Raw genomic sequence first — 27,126 nt, 5'->3', positions numbered from 1 at the left:
TTATATACTAGCCATTTCTATAACAAACATATCTAACCAGCAAAACCAAAGTCAGTTTCATTTTTCCATTACAACCACAAAATCGAGATATAGTTTCCTAATAAAAAGATATATTCTTTTCTTCGAATAAAGGAATCAATTTAAGCATCTCTACTTTTATTTTTTGTTGTGAAAAATATATATTTCTATTTGCAGCTTAATTTTTATAGACTATTATCATTTATATTAGCAAAATTTATTGTACTTTTTCAGATTCTATAACCTTACAAGAAAAAACTTTATTTACACCATTTTAAAATTCCAAACATTTCTTTAAAAGTATTTGTAAAATGAATAATTTCTAGTACATCTTTTTAACTTCCTCTTAACAGATATTTTCAAGTACATTTTCAATATTTTACAAACTTTAGGAATTACTTAAACACTATAAATTTCTTTTTATTACATGTATCAGATTGATAAGAATCCATCCTAACTCCAATTATTAAATTTAAGTCATTCCTTCCAGCTTATCCTCATAAAATAAAATATTTTTTCTTCTCTGGAACGTCTGTCAAGTAATTATGAAGGTATTCTCAGCTTTGTTAGTATCCGTGAAGAAAAGGTCCCAAACTTGTCCTGAGAATTGCAGAGCTTCTTGGAACTTTTCTTTCAATTGTGCTGGGACATTTAAAACCATCATCATAATAAAGATTTATATTCCAAAGTTGCAGTTGTGTCTTTTGCATTATCAGCTACTTGTGAAATAGCCTCAGTGGTTTGATAACTTTCTACACATAATTGCATCTCTGAAGTAGTTTGAGTAGTTTTTATGATATCCTTAGAACATAATTGAACCATAGTTTTATTTAAGAATTTTTCAAGCACATCTCTAATAATTTGCTAAAATCCTCACTCCACCTTAACTCCCTCTTGCAATCAAAGAATAAATTTGTTACATGTTTAAGAATTATTGGCCAATCAGAGTTCATAAAAATTAGAAAGTTTTAACCACCCACAGTAAAGCACACCAAGCTACAAATTACTTTAAAATAATAGAATAAAATTCTTATATTTCTCCATCAAAGTTTAAAAAAAGATACTCCATGCTTCCTTATTTGAGCTTGCCTTCAGCAACCCTCTTTCTTGTTGTTTAACAATAGTAAGTCCTCCAAACGGCACAGATCTTCAAAAAGAAGTAACAGGCTATGGCTGAAGAGAGTCTCTCTTAATTTAATAAAGATAATAATCGCTAAAAGTGATAAAGAACTGAAAGGCACAATTTATTGTCCATTTTAAAAATAAATTCCCAAACACTTGCTTTTTCAACAACAGTGATTGTAGCCCCGCCCTGCAGCTAATGACTCATCAGCTCCGCAGCACAGCTCCTGAAGCTACTTGCAAACAGTTGCATTATAGAGGAGCTTGTGGGGTGATTCTAGGACTCTCCCTAACCTAAATTAAAGGAATGCCAGTTCCTTTTGTTACTAAATTGAAAAAGCGACAATCTAGCGAAAACCCTTTCCCTGGGTGTATCATCAGTCGGCCATCTTCACCGGAAGTCCTGAAATGGATAGATTTCCACTAAATTACTGTATTTTAAAATCCTATCTTACTTAACCGATATACTTAACTTTGAATTTTTCCCTTTAGTTACAGTCCTGCTTAATTAACATATTTTTACGAATCCATATTTTAAGCAACAAACAGAAAAAATAACATACATTATTTTAAGGGAGTAATTGCATGAATGCCAGATTTTAAACAATGTTTTTTTTATTTTTATTTTTAATGTTTCCACTCAGGATTAGTCAATCACTTGTGACATGAGTTTCTTGTAATTTCTTTTCTTTTTAAAATTTCTGAGAGTTTGTCATGCTCTTGTATTAAAAAAGTATATATTGTAAAGTATATAATTGTTGAATCACATCAGATACTAATTACCTTATGGGATAAATATCTCTCTTAATGTTTAATGTATTGAAATATTTGACATAATTAAAAAGAAAGCGAAGTGTGAAACAAGCTTAGGAGCAGCTCCTTCTTTAGACAATGATATTTTTTTACCCTACGGTTTTACAAGAACCTTAATTACTATATAAAGAGAGAATTGAAATGCCCATATGTTCAACTGTCCTTTAATTTGATAATGTTTGTCACCATAGTGTGATGTTCCTATAGATCTAAAGGATGTGGATAAAAATTCAGCTGTGGTCAGTTTTACCGACTGTGAATCTGAGGTACGTGTAATTGCTATAGATCAGTTTAATTCAATAGAGTTAACTGGATTTTGACTTTCAAATCTATTTGAAAGTAAAGTTGTTAATCAATTTGAATAAACTTTGTTTTTAATAAAAATGCTTTTAAGGCACATAACATTTGAGTTATTGCCTTATTAAATTTCTTCTTTCAGAAAGAAAATTGGTGGTAAATGTTCTTAAGTTCTTTGATAGATAACAAAATTTAAATTGACTTTTCAATGCTTATACTAAATGTTTATGTTCATACTAGATCAAATTTTAGTCTCTGTTCTAATTTCTAAATTTACTGTTCCAACTATAAATTTTTCACAGCCAAATGGTAACTTCCTCCTTGCTACTTATCGGTGTCAAGTACATACCACCCGAATAGAACTTAAGGTAATGATTTATACAAGATAATTGACTATTACAAAATTGCAAATTTCAAAGCATATTCAGAACAGAGCAGCAGTAGTCCTGAAAAATATAGATGAATTTTGTTATTTTTGTACTAATTCTTGAATTTACATACTAATTTTCAAAAATGCAACATTAATGTGGCATAAGTAGATGCTATGCATAAAAATGATCTGTAAGTTGACATTTGAAAGTTAATTAACCCTATTTTATTCAGATGTAATTACTTGTCATCTTCCAATTTTCAAATGACTAGTTCTTTGTGAAGGCTTATTGGCTTAATACAGGCTGCTTTAATTCAGTAGTTCTTAGAACTTCTTTTTGTACATCTAAATGAAGTCTTTTTCAAGAAGGCAGTTGTGTAGATACCAGTTTCAATATATAGTCAGTAACGAATTAGATGAAACCTAGTTAAAGTAGAATGACATCATAATTATTTAATTCAAAGACAAAATGTTTTAAATAACAGGCAGAGTTTAAAATTATTGGAATAGAACTCCATAAATTTACAAATTCATGAAGTAGGTAGTATATTTTTTGGGCAGTGATAGAATATAATGAGTAAGAAAAATTTAAGGTGCATTATAATTGTATCTAAAGATATTTTTTCACTTTTTTAATAAAAATATAAATTCTAAACATCTTTGCAAATAGCGTAACATGATATGCATGCACTTTGTCAATCTAATACTGTAAAGGTGATCATAGTATATCTATGTATCAGTAGTGTCTCTGGCATTTTTTATCAAATAGTCACAATATAGCATTATATAAAGAATATTCAAGGAATTTTACACATATTAATTTAATATAGCATTTGAAACACTATATGACATGGCAGTGTTTAAGCAGCGTTTAGTGAAATCTTAAATTAGGATTAATGTAATTTCCAGTGAGTTCACTGAGATTTCTAAATAGATAGAATAGTATTGTAGCTGGTGTTTCCACTGAATTGCTATAAATGGTTACAAGCTTTAAAATATAATGAATATCACCAAATAACAAGACATGTGAATATTCTAAGCTATTTTAGATTGATTTTTTAAAATAAAGAACTAGAAGTTTTGGATATTAATGTAAATTCAGATATATTTATACCAGGGGTTCCCAACCGAGGGAGCTCACACTCTCTGGGGGTGCGAGACGATATTCCAAAGGGTGCAAAAACGTGGGCTTTCAAAATTACAGTGTATATGCATAATTCGTTGCCGTTATTTCAAACTTTTGTAAGGAGTGCAAGAATATTTCAGAAGCGTTCTAGGGGCGTGGGGTATAGAAAAGTTTGAGGACCACTGATTTATACTCTATGTTCCTTGAACAGATTCTATCAATTGAAGGTCGCTATGGAACACTGCAAGCATATGTCATTCCAAGAGTTCAACCTAAAACTTGTCAAGTTCGGCAGTATCAGATTAAGCCTCTTTCACTTCATCAGAGGACACGTTGCCTTGACCATGATAGGTATTACTTTAGAGTTGTTGCACATTGAATCAAAATTGCAAGTTAGTTTGAATTAGTATTGAAGTGAACTTTTGAAAGATGTTACAATTTCAAATCTTTACTAAAAAAAACCCTTGATTTTAATTTAAATTATTCTGTATAAATGTACTTAGCCTCCAAATGTGAAAATTACAAGGCACCATTCTTAATCTCATTCTGGCACTGAAAACTATTTTCTGAGGCAATGACTTGAATGACTTCTTACATCTGTGTCCTTGTGAATGAATTAGATTTTCTTTTAAATATTTTAAAGAAGTTAATCTTATTTTTACCTTATATTTTATTTTTATTCATTATTTTTTTATTTTCTTGTTATCCAGACCCATGAATACATTGACTCTCAAAGGACAGTTCAGTTTTGCTGAAGTACATTCCTGGATTGTATTTTGTTTGCCTGAAGTTCCTGAAAAGACACCAGTGGGGGAGAATGCTAGCTTCTACTTTCAGAACACTTTTTTGGATACTCAGCTTGAATGTACTTACCGGTAAAATGAAACAACTGTTGAAGCACACAACCTTTTATAAAAAAAATAATGTGCTAATTTATGAGTTTTCAGGATCAATCACAAAAATTCAGCATACAAGAGCATCTTTTTGTGAACCATACTAACTTTTTTAGCCTAACTGGCAGATAAGACATTTTGTTTGAAATACCGTATATACTTGAGTATAAGCCGAATTTTTCAGCCCACTTTTTGGGCTGAAAAATTCCACTTCGGCTTATACTCCAGTCAACAAAAAAACTTACCGAGGACTTGTGCGCGGCCGAGGCTTTGGAGCTTCCGGGATCGCGCTCACCTCTCCCAAGCCACCGCCGTCCGGAGACCTGCCGAAGTTTGGGGAGGTTTGGGGAGGTGCGCGCGCACCTCCCCAAACCTCCCCAAACGAAGCCGGGTCTCCGTTCCTCTGCGCCCTGCCTGCCTGCTTCTTTCCACAGCGGAAAGAAGCAGGCAGGCAGGGGGCGGAGGAACGGAGACCCGGCGACGTTTGGGGAGGTTTGGGCGCCTCTCCAAACATCCCCAAACGTCGCCGGGTCTCCGTTCCTCTGTGCCCTGCCTGCCTGCTTCTTTCCACAGCGGAAAGAAGCAGGCAGGCAGGGGGCGGAGGAACGGAGACCCGGCGACGTTTGGGGAGGTTTGGGCGCCTCTCCAAATATCCCCAAACATCGCCGGGTCTCCGTTCCTCTGTGCCCTGCCTGCCTGCTTCTTTCCACAGCGGAAAGAAGCAGGCAGGCAGGGGGCGGAGGAACGGAGACCCGGCGACGTTTGGGGAGGTTTGGGCGCCTCTCCAAATATCCCCAAACGTCGCCGGGTCTCCGTTCCTCTGTGCCCTGCCTGCCTGCTTCTTTCCGCTGTGGAAAGAAGCAGGCAGGCAGGGCACAGAGGAAAGGAGACCCGGCGACGTTTGGGGAGGTTTGGGCGCCTCTCCAAATATCCCCAAACGTCGCCGGGTCTCCGTTCCTCTGTGCCCTGCCTGCCTGCTTCTTTCCACAGCGGAAAGAAGCAGGCAGGCAGGGGGCGGAGGAACGGAGACCCGGCGACGTTTGGGGAGGTTTGGGCGCCTCTCCAAATATCCCCAAACGTCGCCGGGTCTCCGTTCCTCTGTGCCCTGCCTGTCTGCTTCTTTCCACAGCGGAAAGAAGCAGGCAGGCAGGGGGCGGAGGAACGGAGACCCGGCGACGTTTGGGGAGGTTTGGGCGCCTCTCCAAATATCCCCAAACGTCGCCGGGTCTCCGTTCCTCTGTGCCCTGCCTGCCTGCTTCTTTCCACAGCGGAAAGAAGCAGGCAGGCAGGGGGCGGAGGAACGGAGACCCGGCGACGTTTGGGGAGGTTTGGGCGCCTCTCCAAATATCCCCAAACGTCGCCGGGTCTCCGTTCCTCTGTGCCCTGCCTGCCTGCTTCTTTCCACAGCGGAAAGAAGCAGGCAGGCAGGGGGCGGAGGAACGGAGACCCGGCGACGTTTGGGGAGGTTTGGGCGCCTCTCCAAATATCCCCAAACGTCGCCGGGTCTCCGTTCCTCTGTGCCCTGCCTGCCTGCTTCTTTCCACAGCGGAAAGAAGCAGGCAGGCAGGGGGCGGAGGAACGGAGACCCGGCGACGTTTGGGGAGGTTTGGGCGCCTCTCCAAATATCCCCAAACGTCGCCGGGTCTCCGTTCCTCTGTGCCCTGCCTGCCTGCTTCTTTCCACAGCGGAAAGAAGCAGGCAGGCAGGGGGCGGAGGAACGGAGACCCGGCGACGTTTGGGGAGGTTTGGGCGCCTCTCCAAATATCCCCAAACGTCGCCGGGTCTCCGTTCCTCTGTGCCCTGCCTGCCTGCTTCTTTCCACAGCGGAAAGAAGCAGGCAGGCAGGGGGCGGAGGAACGGAGACCCGGCGACGTTTGGGGAGGTTTGGCCGCCTCTCCAAATATCCCCAAACGTCGCCGGGTCTCCGTTCCTCTGTGCCCTGCCTGTCTGCTTCTTTCCACAGCGGAAAGAAGCAGGCAGGCAGGGGGCGGAGGAACGGAGACCCGGCGACGTTTGGGGAGGTTTGGGCGCCTCTCCAAATATCCCCAAACGTCGCCGGGTCTCCGTTCCTCTGTGCCCTGCCTGCCTGCTTCTTTCCGCTGTGGAACGAAGCAGCCTGAACGAAGCAGGCTGCTTCTTTCCACTGCGGAACGAAGCAGCCTGCCTGCTTCTTTCCGCTGCGGAACGAAGCAGCTGGCGGTGGAGGCTTGCAGAACGGCGGATCGGCTTATACTCAAGTCACCAACTTTTTCCAGTTTTTGGGGGTGAAATTGGGGGTCTCGGCTTATACTCGAGTCGGCTTATACTCAAGTATATACGGTAGATATTTTTCTAGTGACATAATAAAGGAGGAATAAAACAGGTCTATAGTTCTTTCCCTCTACCTACTTCTGGTTCTGCTTTCAAAACAAGATGGAATGTAGCCAGTTTCTGTATAACCTAAAAACAGTTCCAACCATCTCCTTAATTGGTAATAGTAACCCCTCTGCTAAAATAAGAGGCCTTCTGTAAAATGTAGCTGCTACTAATTTTCCTAAAGTATCAACCACTTAAAATTTATCCTGACTAGTAAAACCTCAATTTTTCTTCACCCAGAGGGTATCTTTGCATGGTACACTGATCTAATATTATGTCATCATCCATTAGTAATCCCATTCTGATTCCTCTTCAGTAGTAAATAAATCTTGCTTCCCCAGTGATTTTGCTTATCTGAAGGTCACAAAAGGTGAGCACATGATCCCAGGTACTGCAACCGTCATAAATATAAATCAGTTGCCAAGCATCTGAATTTTGTTCATGTGACCCAAGAGGAAGCTGCAGTAGTCTTAAGTGTGAAAAATGGTCATAAGTCACTTTTTTCAGTGCCATTGTAGCTTTAAATGGTCACTAAATGAACTGTTGTAAGTCAAGGACTACCTGCACACAATGTCAGTAGGCTTGGTGTATCTAGTGGTGTAATCACATATTACACCGGCGTCAACTTCCCTTCGCCCTGTGCGTTCCCACAGAGAGGGACTCCTCAGGGTGCCACCGGTCAGAGAATGTAGATTGGTGGCCCCCAGGGGGAGATCTTTCTCTGTGGGCGCTCCGGAGCTATGGAACCAATTACCGGTTGAGCTCCGGACGGCGCCGGATCTTCGCTCCTTTCGCCGCGATCTGAAAACATACCTGTTCGAACAAGCCGGCCTGGCCTGAGGGTGGGATTGCTGGGGTTTTTATTATCATTTTATTGGGGGTTTTATTAATGTATTTATTGTTTTTTATGGGCATGTATTTAATAACTTTTTAATTTTTGTAACTTTGTTTTATTCTTGCCCTGTACACCGCCCTGAGTCCTTCGGGAGAAGGGCGGTATAGAAATATTAATAAATTAAATTACAATTAAATATATAAAATACACCTTAGAAAGGATAATATTGAAAATTCAATTTAAAAATATTTTCCTTTTTATTTAACAGATATTGTGATTTTCTTCATGGTTCTTCTTGTATGTGCTTCAATTCTAAACAGATGAGTTAATAAAACTGATGTTTAATCAAACTTGTTTGAAGAGTTATAAAATTAAAACATTTTGAAATTCATCTAAAACTTCTCAATTGGGAAATATTTACATTAGGGACCAATTTAATAGCGTTAGCCAACTCATAAAATACTTTAAAATATTAGTTGTGCTGTTTAGAATTACAATAATTCTCCAAGAATCTTTCTTTTAAATGGGTGTTATGTTGTTTACTTAGGAAAGGTGAGGGTTATTTCAAATCTGACAATATATCCACAATATCTATCCTCAAGGATGTACTCTCTAAAGAAGCCACTAAAAGGAAAATTAACCTCAATATATCATGTGGTAAGATTCTTTCTTACATTTTATGATTTCATTCTGTATATAAAATATATAGCTATTGAGTTTTCTTGTTGGGTCTTCTTTTAGATATGAATGAAGCATCTGTGAACCATACGTTAAACCTTATCCATCCAAAATTAGAGTACCAGTTGATGTTGGCTAAAAAGGTTGAACTAATAGATGCTTTAAAAGTAAGTCTTTAATATGTTGGTTGATAGTTTTGGTTGTTTGTTGTGTAATCTTTTTTGTTGTATTACATGTCTATTAATTGTTTTCAAAACTATAGGATTTCCCTATTTAATAGATTTATATGCCATCCAGCAGCTTTGGACAACTTATAAAAATGATAATCAGATAATAGACTAAACATTATTGTTGATAAAGTATAGTGAGATTATTCATTAAACTGGAATCACGATAGGTTTTCTTCTTGTGAAAAACTATTAATATGCAACTAGTCATGATATTCGAGAATTCAAAAAATTAGAATTCAGTAATGCAGTGACAGTAAGTAATAGAACGTGTACTTTTATATATAGAACATTCCAACTTGCCCTTGCAATTAAAATTATAGAAGGAATCATATTTACCTGGAGAACTGCTTCAAAACAGAACAGACAATATTGTGGTCAGTGAGCAAACAGTCTGAATTAATATACGCCAGTTTCAAATATTACTAGTTGTGTTCTGACTAGTAACTAGCAAAAGATAATTATTAGCAAAGAATAATAATGGATTACAAATATAAAAGTATTTGCAGTTATTTGATTATAAAGACATCATAATATTTTAATCCATTCATCTCCATCTTACATTATTAAATCTATTTTATGGCTCTTCTATTTACTTGTAATCTTCTGAACTACTTTGATTATTGGGAAGATTAGAAGTATCTTAAAGATATAAATATTCAGTATGCTGTGTTTGTAATGCAAGCCTTGCAAACTATATAATTTAAACATAGTTTAAAAGTTTATATGAAATAAATTTATATGTGAATCAAACACCTTGGTAAACAATAAGGTGTTTTTAATTCATGTAGCTGAAAAAACAAAACTTTTTTCAAACATGTGTTTTACTGGGATTATGCAGCTACAAATAGCAGGTTATAGATCAGGGGTGTCAAACTCAATTTCATTGAGGGCCGCATCAGCATTGTGGTTGCCCTCAAGGGGCCGGGTGGGTATGGCCAGGGTGGGTGTGGCTAGAGTAGGTGTGGCCTACTGGGTGGACTTGGCCAGCTCTAAATCGTTTGCATCAAGGGGCCTGGGCAGGAGTGGGACAGATCTGAGGGTCTCTGGCAGGAGGAGGGTCTCTGGGCCAGGGCCAAGGCAGTGGGGGCCGTTCCCTCACTGTTTCCAGGATGGCTTTGCGGGCCGGATCCGGCCCCCGGGCCTTGTGTTTCACATGTCTGTTATAGATACTGGCTGCAGCTGTTATAAGAAATTGTTAGCAGGCGCTATGTTGTATAGCACACCCACAGTATAGTCTGTTGACTCTGAAATACTGCACAACAATAGCATAATTAAATAACAGCTTGCATGTCTCTTTTGAGTTTTAAAAAATAAGGGAATCTTCAGGTTAGTCTTAGTAGAAAATTGTGACTTGATTAAACAATCCATTTACCTGGATTCTTAATTGGATTCATATGTCTATAATCTTCCAACTATTGCATATTTTACTTGAACTTCTTTTATTATCTTAACAATTTATTATTATCTGATTAAGGAATTGCAGGCTCATGAAGGTAACATGGATTTTCTGATTCCGGAATACCGCAATATTTTGGAAGAGTCAGAGCAGCTGCTCAAAGAACACAAGAAACAGCCAACATCTCTTGAAAGACTTTATGGTTGGTTCATTAACCTTTTTCTACTATTACTTCTTGTTCAAGCAATTATGGCTTCTGGGAAAACAAATGTGTCATTGTTAAATATTTGTTTCCTTTTAATGAAAGACATTTTAGCCTTTAAATACACAATGCAAATGATTTATATAAAAGGCAAGGATGGAAATAGTTAAGTGGTGGATAATATATATAGAAGTGCTTTATTTTTAATAGAAAAAGTATATGTAAATATAATTTAATATAAATAAATATTTTAAATATTCCAGACCCTAGGGATCATTGTTTATTTCTTTGCTTGGAACAGGTCTTCCTAGTATCAAGTTGGCCATATTGAATACTGCAAGTAGAAAATACATATGTAATGAATCTGGATGGGGAAGAACAGGCTCCAGCTCAACCCGGCCAAGTCCGAGTGGCTCTACGTGTCAGCATCTCGCATTGTCCAAGATTTACCATCTTTGGTTATGGGGGGAGAGGTGTTGCCTCCCGTTGATAGGGCGTGCAACTTAGGCGTCCTCCTGGATGCACGACTCAATTTAGGACATCATATAGGAGTCGTGGCCAGGGGGGCATTTGCCCAGGTTCGCCTGGTGCGCCCCTATCTGGACCGAGATGCCTTACGTACGGTCACTCATGCACTCGTCACCTCCCGTATAGATTACTGCAACGCTCTCTACATGGGGCTGCCCTTGAAGACCACCCGGAGGCTTCAGCTGGTGCAGAATGCGGCCGCGCAGGTTGTGATGGGAGCACCCCAATACTCCCATATTGCACCCCTCCTGCATGGGCTGCATTGGTTGCCGGTTGCCCTTCGGGTGAGGTTCAAGGTGCTGGTTCTTACCTATAAAGCCCTACATGGCTTAGGCCCAGGATATTTACAGGACTGTCTGCTGCCAGGAACGATTTCCCATCGCCCTGTGCGCTCACACAGAGGGTCTCTTCAGGGTGCCGTCGGCCAATGTCGGCTGGCGACCCCCAGGGGGAGGGCCTTCTGTTGGAGCGCCTGCCCTTTGGAATCAGCTCCCCCAAGAACTTCGGATGGCCCCAGATCTCCAGTTCTTTCGTCGCGACCTAAAGACATACCTTTTCCAACTGGCCGACCTGGACTGAAGATGGGGTTTTTAATATTGCTTTATTTTATTGGTTTTAGTAAATAATGGGGCTTTGTAAATTTAATCTTTTTTAATATTTGTATTTATTGTTTTTATTGTTTTATTGTTGTTAGCCGCCCTGAGTCCTTTGGGAGATAGGGCGGCATATAAGTCCCATAATTAAATTAAATTAAAATAAATATACATGAAAACTGACTGCACAGTAATCAGAAACCTACCACTGATTTCTTTGGTTCTATATTCTGTTTATTAAGATTTCTAATCTACGGCTATATTTCAGATTATTCCACATGACCTATATTTTATAGATCATTCATAAAATTAATACCTCCTATGGGTTTTGTGCTTTGTTAAACATTTGCAGTACTACATAAAATAGTTTTCTGATTTTGATCAGTTAATGTTTTGTATATTTTATTTTTCAGGTATGATTACTGATTTGTTCATAGACAAATTTAAGTTCAAAGGTACAAATGTGAAAACCAAAGTTCCTCTACTTCTGGAAATTTTAGGAAGCTATGATCAAAATACATTACTTGCATTTTTTGATAGTGCTACCTGAACTACAAGAACTGAAAAAGCAATGAAATGTCTTTAAGAAGATATCAAGATGCAAATGAAGAAAAGTGGTATTTCACTTATGTAGTTTATATACATTACAGTCTTTTTATTTCTACTGAATAGTTGTGTTGTGTTCTGTGATACCACATGGGAGGGAGGGAGACATAGGGAAAAAATTCTAAAGTGGCAGTTGCCATCATGAAGTTTGAGGAGACAATTGCATATTCTTTTACTTTTAGTGCATAAAGTAACATAAGGCAGTTGTTCTGTTCCCATTCCTCATAAAATGGATTATCTCTGAATTACTTTCCATGGTTGCAATTTACTGTTAAAAACCAAACTTCTTGGAAGGGATTTTGGTGATAGATTGTAGAATCTGGCATGTGATCACTATTGACATGCCCTTGGCCTCAGAGAGGCAGAGCCCAGCAGGGTATACCATTGGGAAAAACTCCTTTATAATTTTTCCTTCAGCCCAAATTATAATAGGTAAAAAGCATTTTTGCTGAAGCTGCTAAGGCTTAATTTAGGCACAAATGAAATTTGGATAAGCCACATGTCCCAAAAATACAAGTCCAGACTTTTCCGTGCCATACTACGATGTGATAAAAAAAATCATTTCCAATGAAGGCTGAGTCATCTTGGCAGGTAATAATTATTTTATTGTGCATGGGAGAAATTCCACTAAGCCCCAGCCACTACACTCCTGGTTAAAAAAAAAAGATTTTCGTGATTGGAGAAGGAATATATTGCTTAGCTTATTAAATATCTGGTTTTCAACATTGATGCAGAAAATCAGAGTAATATGGTATCCTTCCGAGGTAGGTAAAATGAGGACCCAGATTGTTGGGGGCAATTAAGCTGACTTTGTAATAATGCCGCTTGGGCTGTGTGTGAAAGCCCTAACAAGCAGGCATATACATAGAATGAAGGCTACTGCTAAGCTTGTAAGCCGCCCTGAGTCTTCGCAGAAGGGCGGGATATAAATGGAATTAAAATAAAAATAAAATAAAAATAATTCTGACTGTACTGGCTGCTTTTTAATTTAATTTAATTTAATTAACACTCTTATAGTCTTCTTATCCGTAACAAATGGACTTCCAGTAGCCCAAGGAATTCGACAAAAACATGCTATTCAATATGATATTATATACCAAGGGCACAGCCATAAGATAAACAGCATAAGATAAAATGGATCTGACGCCTTGTGCCAATCCAACGAACAGGGTTGAATAAACCACGGTTTGCCTACACGTGGATAAAGCTAAACAACGTCAGTACGGCCACAAACTAGACTCGAAAGGTGAAAAAGACATTCAGAAAGGAATGCCAGGCCACTTACATATTGTTACCCCAAAACGTGGCAAAAGGAGCTGAATACCTCACCCCCCCCCCAGTTCCGTTTGGTCTAGTCCAGGGGTAGGCAACCTCGGCTCTTTTATGACTCATGGACTTCAACTCCCAGAATTCCTGAGCCAGCATAGCTGGCTCAGGAATTCTGGGAGTTGAAGTCCATGAGTCATAAAAGAGCCGAGGTTTGCCTACCCCTGGTCTAGTCCAGCCGCGTCGAATAGCTCTGGAGCCTGCGCACGAAGCGGCAAGCCTTACGACTCGCGACTTCTTGAGACCGGACTTTTTTTTTTTTTTTTTTTTACCCAAGATTCAGAATAACGAGCACACAGCACCACCAAACCCCAGAGCCACGTGATCTCTCCCGCCGCCCTCTCTTTCCCGCCCCTCCTTTTTTTGGGGGGGGGGACTCTCGCGATCAACAGTGACGTTGCCGTGACGTACCAGCGTCGCCTTCCCATTGGTGGATTCAATAGTCGCGGGCTACTTGAACGGCGAAAGCGGAGCGGGCCGTAGCGTCAGTGAGCGGGTGCTTTTTTTTTTTTTTTCCTTCCCTTTCCTTCCTTCCTTCCTTCCTTCCTTCCTTCTTCCTCCAGCTCAGTTTGCGGGTCCCACTGTCAGCAAAGCCATCATGCTGACAGGCGCCTCAGTGGACCTGGAGAACCAGGAAAATGTGCCGCCGGGGGCAAAAGAGGCTCCCAAGGTCGCCGGTGCTCCTGGACACCGACTGGCGCTGGGGCTTCTGCAAGCTAATCAACGCCGCTCCACCCAGCCACAGGTAAGGCGTTTTGCCCTTCTCACCCGGCCTGGACGGGATGCCCGAAGTCGAGAGACACCCCCCCACCCCCACCCCCCTTACCCGCCATCTTGGCGCTCTCTTAGTCTCTTCCTGAGTTGCTGGGGCAAGGGGCATGAGCAGCAAGCGTGGTCCTCTTCGTGGCCTTTTCGAAAGCGGAGGGAAGCAGTTTTCTGCCTGTTGGCTTGGCTGCCGAGTCGCCTCCCGCAGGCAGGTAGAGACGGGAGTTAGGCTGCTCGCTGGACGGCAGAAGGCCCTACCGCTTCTGTTCGATCCAGGTGGACAAACGCTTGGGCCCGCTGCTTGCTGTTGGATAAAGCGCTTTTCCCTTAGCAAACTGTGCGGATAGGCCGTTGAAAAGCCCTTCGGATTGACGCTGGATGAGAGTTATCTGCGTCGAGAGTCTATGATGGTAACGATGGATGTTCTCATCCCTGTCCCACACAAAAAGGGGGCAATAAGCTGACTTTGTAATAATGCCGCTTGGAGGGGGTGTGAAAGCCCTAATAAGCAGGCATATACATAGAATGAAGGCTACTGCTAAGCTTGTAAGCCGCCCTGAGTCTTCGGAGAAGGGCGGGATATAAATGGAATTTAAAAAAAAAACTCTGAATACTCAGGCCACATGCTAGGCCACAGCCAAACAAGTCATATCATACATTTTATTATTTCTTCTGAAGCTTGAGACAGCTTTGATGCCATCCGTTTTTATGAATTCCATAGCTGAAGGTGGATCGTGGATTATTCAACACAGAACTGTTGAGCAATGTGCTTAATAGTAATCAGCAGAACACTGACCGGCTGCCTAAAGGGCTGCAGAGAAATTAGATCCCTTTCATGCAACATGCCAAAACATAACTTGGTTTTGGCTTAGTGTTCTGTTCACCCAGCCACTTTTGCTCACCTGGTGTTGCCTATTCCCATTATCTTCACTTAGAATGAGTGATTTCATTTGTATTTTGTAAAGTGGACCACATTGTATTGCAATGTGCCATCTTTGCTTTGAAAGATTGCCTCCCAATGTATGGGCAAAAACATTTGGGAGAGCGAAGTACTAGGTGACTGATGTGGTTTTTTCTTCTTACAGGCTCCCCGTAGTCAAATACCTTGGAGTACAAATGATGAGAATTATCTTGGTGTCCCCAATGGGAAAATGGGAAACAAACAGCCAGCTTTTACTATCCACTTGGATGAGCCTGATAACAGGAGACAAAAGAAACATATGTCCAGCAAAAAGATCTCATCTGGTGATGAGACAGTCATGTCTTCAATGGGAACCAGAAAACCTCTTACTCCTATAGATAATCCAATGGATCTTAGTTCTGGTGAGGGTAACATCCTATTTTTAAAAAAGTATATAGTAGTGATTGATTCTGATTACAATTAAAGCCTCTGGTAAATATATCACTTGTTTTTGCAGCTTCTTTTTGCTTATGGTATCATAAAAGCTAGGGACGCGGTGGGTTAGGACGGTGAGCTTGTCGATCAGAAGGTCAGCAGTTTGGTGGGTCAAATCCTGAGTGCCGCGTAACAGAGTGAGCGCCTGTTACTCATCCCAGCTTCTGTCAACCTAGCAGTTCGAAAGCACGTACAAATGCAAGTAGAAAAATAGGGACCACTACGGTGGGAAGGTAACAGCGTTCCGTGCGCCTTTGGCGTCTAGTCATGCCGGCCACATGACCACGGAGACGTCCTCGGACAAGCTTTGGCTTTGAAACAGAGATGAGCACTGGCCCCTGGAGTTGGAAATGACTAGCACGCATGTGCAGGGGAACCTTTACTATAAAAGCTTAATTCAGATTTAATCAGTTTTAACTATGGCAATTGTACATATTTCTTTCATCTCACTGAAAAACCAAGAACTTCCTGGCTTCTATTACTTGTGTGATATAATAGTTGTATACTCTACATATAATGCAGCTTCAAAATGGAGTATATTTTGATTTCAAATTTTGCTTTAAACCTGAATGGTTTTTTGTCACTGATTTTTAATTTAAGACTGTCAGTTGCATTCTACCTTCAATATAAACCTTAAAAGAAATCTGGATTCTGTTAATATTGCAGACTTTACTAATGTATTTTAGAGGTAGAAAAGTGTTTCAAAAGTACTTTTAATAGTACCATTTTTGTCACAGTGAATGTTTGTTCATGTGAGGAGGGTTCCTTCTGTAGAGTCTGTTACTAAATGGAGTTATGAAGTAAAATAAGTGTTTCCTGTACTTTGCTGCTCTAATACTATCTGTTCCTTCATGAACCTAATCCTTATTTTCATAACGCTAATATTTTTATTACTGGGGGCCATTTTAAATTTCAGCCTACTTCCTGTGATGTTCTTGTCCAAAAGGTCAGCAAGCTTTGTTGAAGCTCATGGCCCTTCAAGTGGGATCCATCCCACTCCCTTGCTATTTCCTGAATTTAAAGCAAGGTGAATACAAGATCTTGCATTATGTGAACCGTAGTTTGAGCCTGCAGAAAGTGCATTGAAGCTTACATCAAGATGGGTGGTGAATACTCATTCTATTTTGCCATGAAGAATCTTCTTTAGCGGTTTATCTGTGGATGTCACTCATGGCTTTTGACCACTGAAAGTTTTAAGACTAGTTACAGTGGGAAATGTCTATTATGGATTTATATTGCTTCTTAAAATACTGAGATCGTGGCATACACTGCAGTCAAAAGCAACTTTGGGTTTCAAAGAACTTAAGTTTTTTGTAGTATTCATTGCTTGCTTTATATTTGAGGATTCATAAGCCTAAACATTTTACCTATGCCTTTCATTTTAGGGTCACTGAGTATTATGGATATGTCAATAGAAGCAGAACAGAAAATTAATGTAAACCATGTTCCAGATTATATTGAGGATATCTATAAGTATCTTAGAGAAATGGAGGTAAGAACTGATTATGCTTACATAATGGGGGAAAAAACCATTTAGCTGAACTTTAAACATGTAACTATGTCTAGTCTATTCCAGATTTGAGAATTGTTGGGCAAGGATACCTGAGAGTTTTCCCCTTTTGCTTGGTCAGTAGAAGTGATATTATAATGTAACTATTTCTAACTCCTAACTGGAGCATATTGGGACCTTGCAGGGCTATTCACATGCAACAAGGAAAAGTCTATCTTCCAGAGTAGAATTTCAGTGAACCTTGTGGGACTAATTAGTATCATAATATGTTCAATACAATATATTAAAGGTCCAGAGAAACTGAAGAAAATGATTCTTCAGAAGATCACCTTACTTGTTTTATACATGTGATGGGTTCCCTTGTAGAATGTGCATTAAATTATACCAGGCTAAACCAATGTCAACTAGAAAGCTTGCCTATGCAGTTCAATTCTGTTACAGGTGCATATCAATTCTTCCTTTCATATATTTTAAATTGCCTTGTATCTTTTTTTGTCGGGGTTAAGCAATTGTATACCGAATCTGAAAAAGAGTAGGTAAGCATCTTTAAAAGGTCACTAGCGCCCTTTATACAATTAAGTGGGACAAAGAGTAAATGGTTACCATTAAATAAAGACTCAGTTCTTTTGCTAGTTCTAATCTGAGAATGGCTAGATTAAGGTTGTGCACTTGGTTAGTTTAGAATGGACAAGATTCTAGTCTAGTAGTTTCTGCATATTGCTGTAATTCCAATATGCCTTTTGGTTGTTCGACAGTGAAACAAAAATAGAACATGTTTATGTTTATTGGACTTATATACCGCCCTTCTCCCTTAGGACTCAGGGCGGTTCTCAAGGAATTTAAAATAACAATACACATTATATATTAACATATATTAACTAATAACTGAAGTAACACGTTGACACACCTCAGCATCCATTTTAAATTTTAATTACCAAATTTCATTTTGAAGCAAGATGGGCAGCAAATAAATTTAATAAATAAAAATGTCAGATCAGTTCAGGGTATCTGCCATTTACTGAAGAGAGGCTATTCCAAAGTGAAGAGGCAGGAACAGAGACACCATGTCTGGATTTCATTTTGCTAATATCTGAACATTCAGGGTGGATTTAAGGTTCCCTCCTTAAAGGGGTGTGCAAAGAAATAGTCCTGAAGATATTTGGAAATCAATCCATCTGGAGTTTTATAAGCATTGGAACTGTACCTGTGAAACCCATCAGAAGCTAACAGAGAGCTCACAAAATTGGTGTTGTGTGAATACAATAGAGCTCAGTTGTGCTGCAGTATATTGCACCAGTTGAATTTGTCAAGAGGCCTCAGGCAGCACATTTATAAAGCACATTGCCAGTGTGATAATTACCATCTCTGAAGGCCGCCTACTCCAAGTAATGGCATTGCAGAGGGTTGGAGCCTACTTTAAATTGATCAAAAAGGAAGCTTGTTTTGCCTTTCTTGTCTATCTTTATAAAATGTAGTTCTTATATGGCTAGTGCACGGGTCGGCAACCCGCGGCTCCGGAGCCGCATGCGGCTCTTTGAGCCGTCTCCTGCAGCTCCCAGCCGCCCGGTGCGCGCGCACCTCTCCAAATGGAGAGTGGCACCGCCCGTTTGGAGAGGTGCGCGCGCACCTCCCCAAATGGGCGGAGGTGCGCGCGCACCTCCCCAAACCTTTGGAGAGGTGCGCGCGTACCTCCGCGCGAAGGGGCAGCGGCGCTGCTCTTTGAGGAAGCTGCCGCGGCCCGTCTGCGAAGCTGCCGCTTTCGGCAGTTTCGCAGACGGGCCGCGGCAGCTTCCTCAAAGAGCGGCGCCCCTGCCCATTCCGAGAGGTGCGCGCGCACCTCTCCGAACGACTGGAGGTGCGCGCGCACCTCCCCAAACCTTTGGAGAGGTGCGCGCGTACCTCCGCGCGAACGGGCAGCGGTGCCGCTCTTTGAGGAAGCTGCCGCGGCCCGTCTGCAAAGCTGCCGAAAGCGGCAGCTTTGCAGACGGGCCGTCGCCGTCGGGCAACCGGGAACCGGTTCCATCTCACTTTAAAAAAATTGGCAACCGCGTGCGTCCGCGCATGCGCAAAAAAACGTTTTGAAATGTTTTTTGCCCATGCGCGTCACGTGGCTCCCACTTTTTTAAATTTGTGATGGAACCGGTTCCCAGTGGCTCTTTTCCTTTTTTAGGTTGCCGACCCCTGGGCTAGTGGGTAATCCAATACTTTTTCTTTCTATATCAAAAAGAAATTTTGAGGGCTTCTGGTTAGGCATCACAGCATGATGGATGCAGGAAGATGGGGCTTCATCTTCCATTTTTGATTTCGCCCCGTTGGGGACTCTAAAAAGGGTCGAAAGTTGCACAGGAGAGGCAATGGAGAAGGGGCCCTTATTGATCGCGGAGGGGTGACGGCCCTTCCGTTTGATCCGAGGAAGCCTTACAAACCGGCGGGGAAAGACTGGCTACATTCATGTGGCTGCTGACAACCAAAGATTTAAGATTTCTCTGAGCCTCCCACGCTACCTTATGGATCAAACTTAGCAGGGAGGTGCCTTCACACGGATTTCCCATTCAAAAATGTAAGTTTGTGCCCGTCCCCTTTCTTGTCCTAACTTGGCTTGCATAATGGAGTCCATTTGCATTTTGCAGAAGCTTGCGAGGGGAGGGGTGAGGAGGAGGACACGTTTTTGCACCTTGGAGAAAGGGAGAGAGAGAGGAATGAAGGAGGGGAAGGAAGGAAGGAGATGGGAATGAGAAGGAGGGGAAGGCACATGATCCTGGGGATGCTGCAACTATCAAGTGAAAAATGGTCATACGCCACTTTATTCAGTGCCTTAGTAACTTTGAACAGTCACTAAGGTAACTGTTGTAAGTTGAGGACTTCTGTACTTTATCACTTTTTTTCCTTTTTTGGGAGGGGGTGGTCATCAAGTTTTTGACCGCTTGCTAGGCGACTGGAAAAGCCCCGAGCTAGAGTACTCAAGAGTGCAGCTGCTTTCTTGCAGGTATTTGGAATGGCATGGGACCCACAGGTTGTGCAAAGTTAAGTGAGGAAGTTGGTTACAGCTTATTAGGAAAGATAAAATAGAAAACCAAGAATGCTTTATTAACCATTCTTCGTCCAGATTTTATATCATTTTCATCTGCTAGTACAGCCATTCTGCTCCAGATTTCTGTTATTTTCAGCATCTGGTAAAATGAATGAGTACTTTTCCAACAACCTGTATAATCCAAGACACTGGTTCCATTGTGTAATTCCCCCCTCATACAGTAGTGCCAAAATTGTGGAAACCTTTTGGGAAAAGTGTACAGTAGAAATGCCACCTTTGGTTAAGTTTCCACCAATTTTCCTTCTAATTTCTTTATAACTGTAGCCTTGTTCACTTAATTTTATTTTACATCGCTTTCTGGGTGACCAGTCAACTCTTTGCACCATTACTTTAATTTTATTACGTTTTACAAGCTCACTAAATGAAAGAACACAAAAAAACCCAACCAACTTGATAGCAATCACATAACACACTGACAAATGTCCTCAGCTTCCATAAATGACAACAATAATTGAATCCTACTGTGATCTGATTGGCTCATTGCCGAAACAAGATGATGAGCCTCCTGCCAACTGTCCCACCCGCCAGAGACCCCCTGAATCTCCCCCAACCCTGCCCGGTCCCCACAGGCATCACTCCCCAGGAGCGACATCGAGGTGGCCACGCCTACCCTGGCACGCCCAACCATGCTGCCATGACTACCATAGCCACACCCACTTGGCCACGCCCCTGGCACCTGGCGATGCATAAGTAGGTTTCGGGTTGCTGTTTGGGCACTCGGTCTCAAAAAGGTTTGCCACCACTGATCTAAAGGAAGGAATTGACAGACTAAGACAAACAAAGAATTAGAAGGCGTAGTGATAATATCGGAAATGGAAAAGACATCTTAACTGTCAAGATCTCAGAACACATTTGAGGATAAGGAAGAAGAGCTGATTGAATGGAAGATAAAGTTGTTAGGAGAATTGTGGAAAATTGGAGAAGGAGGGAGGCTGTTTAATGAATGGGCTGAGCCTTCTCAAATGCATTGACTTGGAAAGTTAGTTGGCAAAGGAAGAAAGCTAGAGAGCATTTTCTTCAGTCTAAGAAGAAAATACAGATTTTGACCCATTAGATGGGATATTATATTATTAAATAGATGTTTGAACATGGCTAAGAGAATAGATAAGTGTTAGAAATAAAAGTATTTACTGTATAACTAGAAAGATAGGATCTGCAACTAAAATGCTATATTTTGATATGAGAAGGGAAATACGAAAATGCTAAGGGTTTGAATAAGGGAAGCTTTTTGTTACCCAAATATAATTTATTATGAGAAAAGTATAAGCGATAGAGACACTTTGAACATTAATCAAAAAAATTTTAAAAAGCGGGAAAAACAGGACATTGATTGAACAAATGGATTTTAAGTCCAAATGCAATTATGTTTTGGTTAGAAAATATTTTAAACTGACACTATTGTTATTATGTATAATATTAAAAAATGTGATAAAGATGTTGATATTCAATTGCGTATGTATTAACAGTAATTAGAATTGTATTTGCCTAGTGTGGAAAAATGTATACCACCAGAAGAAAAGAGGAAGCACTGGATGGTGTAGTATTGGAACTAGATTGAGGAAGTTAGTATGAATTACTAATGGACACAGACAACACGTTGTTTGTTAAGTACTTATGATAGCAAAACTAAAAAATTAATAAAATATATAAAAGAAATTTTGAGCATGAATATTTTAAATATGTTAATGTCTTCTTTCATCTTGAGGTGTATTTACATTGCAACTAATGCAGAGCAAGTGGACGGAGTTTCATTTTTAAAAGTTTAATATGCTAGTAGAGTAGAAGTACCAATTAGGATAAAACTTTAAAAGCTTGATAGCACTTTTGCAACAGGGTGGTAAGTTAATTATAAATCAATATTATTATATAGAAGCTAGAAGACTTTCAAAGTGACAAAGTAATTGCTAATCTCTTTACAGGTGAAATGTAAACCCAAAGTGGGTTATATGAAGAAACAGCCTGATATTACAAATAATATGCGGGCTATCCTTGTGGACTGGCTAGTGGAAGTTGGTGAAGAATACAAACTACAAAATGAAACCTTGCATTTGGCTGTAAATTACATCGATAGGTTTCTCTCTTCAATGTCAGTGCTACGAGGAAAACTTCAGCTTGTGGGAACTGCAGCTATGCTGTTGGCATCGTAAGTAGATAAGTTTGGAGTGTTGACTTTACTATCATGTCTTTAATGTGCTGTTAACTACATTAAAGATAGATATATGCAAAAAATTTTACCTGAAAGTATTTTCTGAAATGCAAGTATAAAGATGCTTAATACAAACCCTGGATATATTTCAGAGAACGTATTAACTATATTTTTAAAACTTAGGTTAATAGTTAAAACATCTACCACAGATTGAGGATTTCTACTTCTAATATTTTTCCCAGCTAGAATGTGCACATAAGCATTTTGTAGTAAGAACCTGCAGTGTAGGATAAAGGGTAACATTAGCTACTGTGACCAAATAGTATCTCTATGAGCCTATATAGTTGTGGAAAAAGAAATGCTTGGTGTTTGATTATGTAACTGCTTTTCTTCCCATTGTAGAAAGTTTGAAGAAATCTACCCTCCAGAAGTAGCAGAATTTGTTTATATCACAGATGACACTTACACAAAGAAACAAGTTCTCAGAATGGAGCACTTAGTCCTGAAAGTTCTGTCATTTGATCTGGCAGCTCCTACAATAAATCAATTCCTTTCTCAATACTTCTTACATCAGCCAGCCTGCTCCCTAGTGGAAAACTTAGCAATGGTAAGTGTTGGAACTTTTTTTAAAAAAAAAGGAGAATCTGAATATATCAGCAGCAGTTTTTTTAAAAAAATGTTCATCTGTTACAATTAGTGTCTTGAGAATATACTGCTTTTAAAAATAATTGTAAAGAAAGAGAGGCCTTCATTTTAGACTGTGCTCAGGTTTTTTGGCTAAAAAAAATAATCCCAGAGAAGTGAAGGCTCAGCATGTTGTCAAATTCTTCACTTTCCTATATGGAGAAAATAGGTAGTCTTTATGATCACAATTGGGACTGGAATTGACATTGTAAGCCAGTGCAATCATAAAATGAGACATCATATGACCATACTGACCTACAATGGCACTCCTGATATATTTCTGGGGTCTCATGCTGCCTGCAAGGCAGAGTGCAAGGTGGCCAAAAGGGGATACTTGGGAGAAAGGTGGGTGGGAGGAGCTGAAGCACCCGTTATTGTAAATATGGACAGGCAACCGAATTTTGGTCATGTGAGTATAGGAGTACTGCAACACCCATAAGTTCAGGGACTGGTCATAAGTGCATTTTTCAATACTGTTGTAACTTCGAATGGTTGCTGAATGAATGGTTGTAACTCGACGACTGTGGATATTTTCCTACCTTTACACTGTAGCTTTCATCAGTAACGAAGCAGGGAGGCTTTTAACTAATATATATCTTGATCGATATAATTTGCAATGAACTCTTACTTAAAAATAGTTTTATAACTTTTTTTTTACATTTTGACCTTGCATTACTTGCTAGAAAATTTACAAGAATATTAGAAATAAAGATTATGCTTTTTATTTTTCTACAGTATTTGGGTGAACTAAGTTTAATTGATGCAGACATGTATCTGAAATACTTGCCATCAGTAATAGCCGCAGCAGCATTTCATTTAGCAAACTATGCGATTTCTGGGAAAACTTGGGTATGTATAAAAGCAATTCCTCCCCTTCCAACTTGTCTGTCAGAAATGTGCATTAACACAGGACTGTCTACTCCTACATCAATATGCCTGTAGCGTAGATAGCAATAACACTTAGACTTATATACTGTTCCACAGTACTTTACAGCACTTTGACAGGTTTACAAACAGATAGATAACCTTTATTGTCATTTTTTTACTATGGGCACCGTGGCACCCATTAAAAATGAAATTTAGTTGCTTGCTCTAAATGTCAGCATATTGCCCCCAACAATCTAAGTCCTCATTTTATCATCCTTAGAAGGATGGAAGGCTTGAGCTGGTTGGGACTAAATTCCTGGCTGTGGGAAGTTAACCTGCAATACTGCATTCTAACCACTGTACCACCATGGATCATTTTAGAGCTATTGATTAGAAGCAAGGGATAGCTGGAGACAGTCTCTTTAGATATTTAGAATCGACATGGTGCATATTTCCATTTTTTTGACGGAACTGAAAAGGGTAATCTAGAGAATACACATTCAGCCATAAGGAATTTTTTAAAAAGCCTTCAGATTCAATGCCAAAAAGTTGCTTTGAAGCATGAATGTATTATCAGTTAACATAGTTAACTTAGCTAAACCTGTTTCTGGGAGCCTCTAAACCACACTTCTACAAGTGCCTTAGGCCAGGGGTCGGCAACCTAAAAAAGAAAAAGAGCCACTGGGAACCGGTTCCATCACAAATTAAAAAAAGAGGGAGCCGCGTGCGTGTGTCCATGCACGCGCATGCGTAAAAAGGTTTTTTGCGCATGCGCGGACGCACGCGGCTGCCATTTTTTAAAAAATGAGATGGAACCGGTTCCCGGTTGCCCGATGGCGACGGCCCGTCTGCAAAGCTGCCGCTTTCGGCAGCTTTGCAGACGGGCCGTGGCAGCTTCCGCAAAGAGCGGCGCCCCTGCCCATTCCGAGAGGTGCGCGCGCACCTCTCCGAACGACCGGAGGTGCGCGCGTACCTCCGCGCGAATGGGCAGCGGTGCCGCTCTTTCAGGAAGCCCGCCGCGGCCCGTCTGTGAAGCTGCCGAAAGCGGCAGCTTAGCAAACGGGCTGCGGCAGCTTCCGCAAAGAGCGGCGCCCCTGCCCATTCCGAGAGGTGCGCGCGCACCTCTCCGAACGACCGGAGTTGCACGCGCACCTCCGTGCGAAGGGGCAGCGGCGCCGCTCTTTCAGGAAGCTGCCGAAAGCGAAGGGGCAGCGGCGCCGCTCTTTCAGGAAGCTGCCGAAAGCGGCAGCTTCCTGAAAGAGCGGCCCGCTGCCCGTTCGCGCGGAGGTACGCGCGCACCTCCCCAAAGGTTTGGGGAGGTGCGCGCGCACCTCCGGTCGTTCGGAGAGGTGCGCACGCACCTCTCGGAATGGGCAGGGGCGCCGCTCTTTGCGGAAGCTGCCGCGGGCCCGTCTGCTAAGCTGCCGCTTTCGGCAGCTTCACAGACGGGCCGCGGCGGGCTTCCTGAAAGAGCGGCACCGCTGCCCGTTCGCGCGGAGGTACGCGCGCACCTCCCCAAAGGTTTGGGGAGGTGCACGCGCACCTCCGGTCGTTTGGAGAGGTGCGCACGCACCTCTCGGAATGGGCAGGGGCGCCGCTCTTTGCGGAAGCTGCCGCGGCCCGTCTGCTAAGCTGCCGCTTTCGGCAGCTTCACAGACGGGCCACGGCGGGCTTCCTGAAAGAGCGGCACCGCTGCCCATTCGCGCGGAGGTACGCGCGCACCTCTCCAAAGGTTTGGGGAGGTGCGCGCGCACCTCCGCCCATTCGGGGAGGTGCGCGTGCACCTCTCCAAATGGGCGGTGCCACTCTCCATTTGGAGAGGTGCGCGCGCACCACTGCCCGTTGGAAGAGGTGCGCGCGCACCGGGCGGCTGGGAGCCGCAAGAGACGGCTCAAAGAGCCGCATGCGGCTCCGGAGCCGCAGGTTGCCGACCTGTGCCTTAGGCTGAATGATCTCTTCTACGTGGGCAATTGAAATGACAATTGAACATCAAGAACAGAATTACTTAGGTTTCAAATAATTAACTTTCCTTTACAGACAGATTCTCTTGCTGCAATGACCGGATATACAATTGAAACTATTAAGCCTTGTGTCCTAGACCTCCACAAGACCTACTGCAAAGCAGCACAGCATACGCAACAGTCTATCAGAGAGAAATACAAGACCGTAAAGTAAGTCTGACCCTTGAATGCAGATGCTGTAACTGAAATAACTACAGGGGTTATGTTAGACTAGATTTGTATATAGAAAGAGCCAAACAAATACTTTTGTCAGATAGCAAAAATGATATTTGTTTCACTTTTATCTTTTTCAGATACCATGCGGTGTCGCTCATTGACCCACCAGAGACCCTAGATTTATTATAACTATATGTGAGATTTCAAACCTATATATTGCCCATTGTAAATGTACAGTTTTAAATGTGTAGATTTCAATCAATCTGGTATATTACCATAGCTAATTATGAGGTTTTATACTTTTATAACGTTTTAATGTAAACTTTTGTACATGCAATCTTGTTCTATGTGCTTAGATGGCGCCCCTTTAAAGCTGTGCTGAAAAAGACTTAAACCATGCAGGTATAAGTGCTGAGTGGCACTGTTCAGCCTTTTTAAAATAGTTGACCAGTGTGAGGATTTTCACTCTAAAAATTGCAAATCAAGATAGTTCAATGATATATCTGCATATAATAAATAAACAAACAAACAGTATATTTCAGATAGTCAGCAAGTGCTCAGTAGCTGAACTTGAGAAAACTGCTGTGACACTTTTTGCTAACAAGATCTCTATTGTACTTGAAGGCTGTATCAGCTATTAAGGATAGTGATTTTTTCTTTTTCTTTTTTTTGAAATATGCCACTTAAGTAGCTTTAGAAACACTGCATTAATAGCTATTATTCAAACCAGTGAGTCTGGAACGTAGAGGAAGAGCCTCCAATAACAAGGAGGGTAAAAGTAGTTCCTGCCATTAAAAAAATCTGATGAAATTAAAAACCTGCCTTCTGCTAACCTACGGTAGTTCATGAATCAGATTAACTTAAGGTGTTTGCAACTGAGCAAGCCAATTTCCTGACCCTCGAAGGAAACAGCCATGCAATCCGTGGGGTGATACAAAATTCCTACTGCTATGTGGCAATTTTAGCTAAGTTGCTGGAGGAGCACATTGCTCTGTATCGTGGCTTCAGGTGGTTAGGATCCTTAGGTTGAGTACTTTTTCACTTCTACTCTTGGTATAATCTTGAAGTTCAAAAACAAGATTGAAGCGGTGTGTATGTTGGG

The 27,126-nt window shown here is 41.1% G+C and overlaps 2 protein-coding genes and 1 long non-coding RNA gene across 3 annotated transcripts in view; 2 read left to right on the top strand and 1 right to left on the bottom strand.

Moving 5' to 3' along the window:
- Positions 1–12,105, top strand: part of BBS7 (Bardet-Biedl syndrome 7) — a 31,639-nt gene extending 19,534 nt beyond the window's left edge. The window contains exons 12-19 of the mRNA XM_083367742.1: positions 2,145–2,219; positions 2,553–2,618; positions 3,958–4,097; positions 4,457–4,621; positions 8,377–8,486; positions 8,571–8,674; positions 10,212–10,335; positions 11,870–12,105. Of these exons, the coding sequence (XP_083223868.1) occupies positions 2,145–2,219; positions 2,553–2,618; positions 3,958–4,097; positions 4,457–4,621; positions 8,377–8,486; positions 8,571–8,674; positions 10,212–10,335; positions 11,870–12,006 (921 nt within the window). The 3' untranslated portion in view covers positions 12,007–12,105. The remainder of the gene's footprint in view (positions 1–2,144; positions 2,220–2,552; positions 2,619–3,957; positions 4,098–4,456; positions 4,622–8,376; positions 8,487–8,570; positions 8,675–10,211; positions 10,336–11,869) is intronic.
- On the bottom strand, positions 2,782–13,920 carry LOC310643373. The gene is made up of 3 exons (XR_014493059.1): positions 13,800–13,920; positions 4,409–4,539; positions 2,782–3,043 (listed from the first exon to the last, which is right to left on the bottom strand). It is a non-coding gene; the product is annotated as an uncharacterized lncRNA (long non-coding RNA).
- Positions 13,871–26,213, top strand: CCNA2 (cyclin A2; the record flags this gene model as incomplete). The annotated part of the gene is made up of 8 exons (XM_083367743.1): positions 13,871–14,133; positions 15,239–15,476; positions 16,935–17,041; positions 22,070–22,293; positions 22,699–22,903; positions 23,716–23,829; positions 25,885–26,018; positions 26,162–26,213. The coding sequence occupies exons 1-8, from the start codon at positions 13,987–13,989 to the stop codon at positions 26,211–26,213; spliced, it is 1,221 nt and encodes a 406-aa protein (XP_083223869.1). The 5' UTR covers positions 13,871–13,986.
- Between the last annotated feature and the right edge of the window lie 913 nt (positions 26,214–27,126).

The sequence above is a fragment of the Vipera ursinii genome (genome assembly GCF_947247035.1).
Source record: "Vipera ursinii genome assembly, chromosome: 7".
Lineage (NCBI taxonomy): Eukaryota > Metazoa > Chordata > Lepidosauria > Squamata > Viperidae > Vipera > Vipera ursinii.
This window is presented reverse-complemented; position numbering and strand designations above follow the sequence as displayed.